At 39.0% G+C, this 4,636-nt stretch overlaps 1 protein-coding gene across 1 annotated transcript; it reads left to right on the forward strand.

Annotated features, from left to right (window-relative positions):
• The first annotated feature begins 734 nt into the window (after window positions 1-734).
• On the forward strand, window positions 735-4,208 carry LOC109541124 (solute carrier organic anion transporter family member 2A1). Its single transcript, XM_019909867.2, has 8 exons — window positions 735-1,106; window positions 1,158-1,352; window positions 1,418-1,612; window positions 2,185-2,283; window positions 2,333-2,488; window positions 2,541-3,055; window positions 3,107-3,377; window positions 3,436-4,208. Exons 1-8 carry the CDS (start codon window positions 833-835, stop codon window positions 4,149-4,151), a joined length of 2,421 nt encoding a protein of 806 aa, XP_019765426.2. The 5' UTR covers window positions 735-832; the 3' UTR covers window positions 4,152-4,208.
• The last annotated feature ends 428 nt before the right edge of the window (window positions 4,209-4,636 follow it).

The raw sequence follows: 4,636 nt of genomic DNA on the forward strand, positions 1-4,636 counted from the left end.
AGCACTATTGTAGTTTAATTTTTGCTCCCTATATTCCATCTCAAATTTTAACATATTCCCTAAGGTATTCGTCTAAGTTGGGCTTTGAAGGGATTATTTAATTGCCTCTTACCTAAATTTCCTTAATACGGTAGTTAGACAGGCTGCATAAAGGAAACTCTCTTATACCTTTACTTTATCGTATAATATTTTGCAGGGATGGAACTTTGGAAATTGTCGGATATTTAACCATGGAGATCGAATAGAACGCGTCGATCCATTTAAGTATATTGTGCTGTAGGAACGCATTTGTTAGATCCTCCTTGTGGCATAAGCCCTGGGGCTCGACGATGGAGAGGAAATGAATTTGTTGCGTTTTATTTGACCCTTTAACCGTCCCTGAAATCTTCTTATTATAACCATTTTAGATCGATCAATTTTACTCTGGCTCATAGAAGGACGTTCGCGTATAGTTTCAACTCTAATACCCGGCAACGAATAGAAAAGTTTCCAAGACACTTTAAAAACTTCCTTGTACAAAGTTGGAAGCTGCCGTTTTAGAAACTGCGGGCTCGTTCTTAATCGATGGTATTAATGGACAATATTTATGTAATTAGTTTTTAAGTCGGAAACTCTTCCTGATATCGCCCAGACCGGGATATCTGCACGGCGATGTTGCTTTTGGCATAGTTTATGCGACCATTTTTCGAATAATTGTGTCAAATGACTCATAACTGATAGCGCTCATGTAAGCCTGATAACACCATTATCTTTTACGGTTTCATCTCATATAGATTAGCTAGCCCTGAAAATAATAATAGTTCATTTATAACCTAGTTCGTGAAAATGAAAAATGGTTCATCCAACAGAACTTTTAAGGACAGATTCGACCGGAGATGAGGGTAGTTTTATTGCCCCCGTAGGTGACTATCGAAACGATGTAGATTGCGGTTGCAGTGTTCTGCCCTGTCTAACTCAAAGACTCAATTTAGAAAAGTACGCGAAACCTACGTTTTTTGTGGGTGTGTTATCTTTTGCGGGATTTTTCAGTGGCATTGCTCTTAAGTACTTTAGGGGGACTTCACAGATATGGAGTCAGCACTATAATATACCCCAAGACACTATTGGTGAGCAGCAACTCAGTAAATATAACTTCGATTAAAATGTATTCATTTTAGACTGGCTCTTGTACATAAATGAAATTTTTGTTGGAGGATTTGCATTGCTCATTGCCTATTGGGGCAACCGAATGCATCGAGTTAACTGGCTGGGTGCCTTTACGATATATCTGGGCGTATCTTGTTTTACTTTAGCCATTCCAGAATTTTATCAACCCTTTAATCGAGAGGAAACTGATATAAACGTTGTAAATGGTAACTAATTAATTAAATCTGGATGCAAAATATCGTGGATCGACTCGAACCCCAATGCATTTTAGGACGGGTTTTATGCAGAGTTTCCAACTTATCGGAAACGAGGAATATTTCCATGGACGTCAATAATCATGCAGTGGCTTTTATAATAGTAATTTGTCACCAAATTGTAGTTGCTCTCTATACCATATCGTTTGTTGCCCTTGGAATCACTTATATTGACGACAACTCTTCAGCAACTCAGAGCCCCATATACATAGGTATACTATTGTTATATTTAGAAAAAAATACTTTTACTCGAGATCACTCGAAAGTAATAATTCATTGATAACAAACGACTAAGTAATCTTGAACTAACAGAAGATTTATTAATCAATCGATTAGCAAAAGTAACTTTTATTTATTATGAATCTAACAAGCTTAAACGGGGTGAAGCAAATGTCCCGCCATAACTTTCATAAACGATTTTTTCCATAGCTACTCGTCAACCTTTGGCGACCAAATTCATGCCTTATTTACAACTTTTTGGGCCAACAAGTTGGGGATGAAGCGGTTGCAGGTTGAGTAGCAGTTTTCAAAAAATCGTTTATAGGAAATTATAAATTTTGGCACATTTGTGTAAGCCCGTATAAAGCCGATTAGCTCCCTTTGCGCCATCATTCTCCGTTTTCTTGGGTTTTGCAGTTTCGAACTTTCTACACACGAAATAGTTGAAATTTGCCTTTTGTACTAAAAAATAAACACCCATAAAACACGATTATTTTCCCACATTTCAACTGATCATTTTGAGCTAAATTACAGTCAGATTAATCCGCCGAATTTTCCATTTTAGCCTTAGCGTTTGGGGCGCAAAGACTGGGAAAGCAAACAGGAATATACAGCGCTTGGCTGCCATTGATTATCACCAAACAGAGTGTGTTTGTCACAATAAGTACGTTCATATATAACATATATAAAGTGTGCTCAACGTTTTCTTTCAGCCTGGCTCTCAGTTGCGGTTCTTCTTTTACTAACCGGATGCTTGATAGCGATGTTTCCTAAAGTGATGCCCAGCACTCTGCTGCGGAAGTCTGTTAACTCATTGCTGAGCATCGCTTCTGGTAATGCTGTTATCGAGAGCCGTGGCTCAGTTGATGGTAACAGTGAGCCTCAAATATTTACTGTTTATATTTAGTGGACTGTTTTCAGGGTTCTTCACGAGTTTGGGTCGAATACTCAGAAACAGAGTATTATTATTAAACATTGTAGCGATGACGTGTATGCAAGCCGCCATAATAAATTTCAGCATACAAGAGAAATTTTTCAACCAGTCGAAATATCACGTCTCAAAATACAACGACGTCTCGGGATATAGCGATCCGATGCTAATACAGTTTAGCACCAACTTGTTGAAACAACCCCTCGTAGCTGTCGCATATATTTGCGTCGGGATTATTATTGCTAAGATGAATCCCACTCCCAAACTCTTGATTATGTGGAATATACTGGTTTTTGGGATTGTTCTGGTGACATTTGCGGCAATTCGCTTCTTCAGCTGCACTACAGAGCTGCATAATGAGCTTGCAGGCGCATTAACCATTCCATACTGCAGTTGGCATTGTGGATGTTCCCTGGATGGACCTTTCCAACCGATTTGCCTTAATGGAGAAACCCATTTTTCGCCTTGCTGGGCTGGCTGCTCGTCATTCGATTCATCGTTGAAGGTCCATAAGATTGAGCCCTCTGACTGGATTTATTAGAGCTATTTATTTCAGATCTATGAAAATTGCACTTGTGCAGGTGAAAGCCGAAGAGTGGCATCTGAAGGTTCATGCGATGCAGATAGTTGCAGCACGCTTTGGGCTTTGGCTCAGGCTCATGGGGTGGTTTCTTCAGCGTTGTTGGGCACGACTTTTATTACGACTCTGATTATTAATTTGCGATGCATTGCAAGGAAAGATAAGGCCCTGGCTTTAGGGTTACATATGACTTGCATCAGTTTGATTCCTTATTTGCCTATTAGGGCCATATACGATGTCATAGCAGGTAGGGTTTTTTCAGTCGCCTTCGCGGCAGATTCGTGTATTTTTTTGGTTTGTTTTAGGCAATTTTTGTCAAATGTGGGGAAAGTCCACATGTCAATTCTATTCAGACCAGTTTGCAGTATTTATAGCAGTCCTCACTGTATCGCTGAAAGCTGCGGCAATTTTGCTGTCAATTGTTTTGCTGTTCTTCATTGACAAAATCAACCTCTATAGTAGCAATAAATCCAGAAAAGGTTCAGATGAAGACCTACCCGTTTTACGGCGTCCTGGTCTCTTATATGGGGACGCCAACGCATCAACTAGTAATGATCCCAACGGATTTTCTGACAACAGCCCCCAAGCGGAAGAGCACGAAATACAGCAGTACCCACTGCTAAAAAACAAGCAAAAAAGCGACAGCAAATTAGACACCAGATCGGACAGGTCGAGTAAAAGCGATAGAATCAACGCGTATTTGAGTGAAGGAGATTTGGTTCCCCCGTTAAAGGCAAATTTGAGGCTTGGAAAGTCCGCCTCCAAGAACTCAAACTCTAATAACTCGGCACTATCAAACGATTCATCATTGTCGGAAATTGCGAACACAGTGGGGGATGATCATGATAGCGACTTTTCCACTCTGCAACGACCTCAGAGGATCAAGATGTTAGATTCTAAACTACAGCAACATCTGGAAGACTCCGCCTCAAACAGTGATAGTGATAGGGCTGCGCCAACTAACAGAACCCCCTTAAGAAGCGGACCTAAATCCAACAATATAGAAGAAACTGAATTTTAGCTCATTGATGCTCCCAGTATAAGTGAAGAAATATATCGTTTGTGCTTGTTTTACTGATCAATTGTTAAGTTCTATATTGTTGAGGCGGATTAATTTTTTTACAAACTTCTTTTTGGGTATTTCGCCTCAAAAATTTTTGTCTTTAAAAAAGACAGAATTTCCTCACGTCTTTTATTACAGATTGATAAATAGTGCACCTATTTCGCAATAAGAACGAATTATTTATCAAAAAGTAATCAAGAACTATCACCTAGAGGGTATCCTGCGACACACTTAAGCTCAAGCTGTAAGAGACAATTCCAATTAGTAAAGAAATTAATTTGAAAAATTACCTTGACGTTTCGATAGCTATTTTCTGCTATAGTCATCAAAAGAACCTAAATGAACCTAAAAAAGAGCATGTTAATAAATTGTGTAACAATAGTAGGATAATACAGTATATGAAAATTCGCTCTGATAATTCGTCTGTGCAAATTGTCAGTTAT

This window comes from Dendroctonus ponderosae, unplaced genomic scaffold, assembly GCF_020466585.1.
Source record: "Dendroctonus ponderosae isolate FM_Combo_2020 unplaced genomic scaffold, Dpon_F_20191213v2 Dpon_F_20191213_1, whole genome shotgun sequence".
Lineage (NCBI taxonomy): Eukaryota > Metazoa > Arthropoda > Insecta > Coleoptera > Curculionidae > Dendroctonus > Dendroctonus ponderosae.

Coding starts and splice junctions, on each gene's coding strand:
- LOC109541124 (XM_019909867.2), top strand. CDS start 833: ATGGTTCATCCAACAGAACTTTTAAGGACAGATTCGACCGGAGATGAG. Junction 1,107..1,157: donor TATACCCCAAGACACTATTG/GTGAGCAGCAAC, acceptor TATTCATTTTAG/ACTGGCTCTTGTACATAAAT. Junction 1,353..1,417: donor TGATATAAACGTTGTAAATG/GTAACTAATTAA, acceptor AATGCATTTTAG/GACGGGTTTTATGCAGAGTT.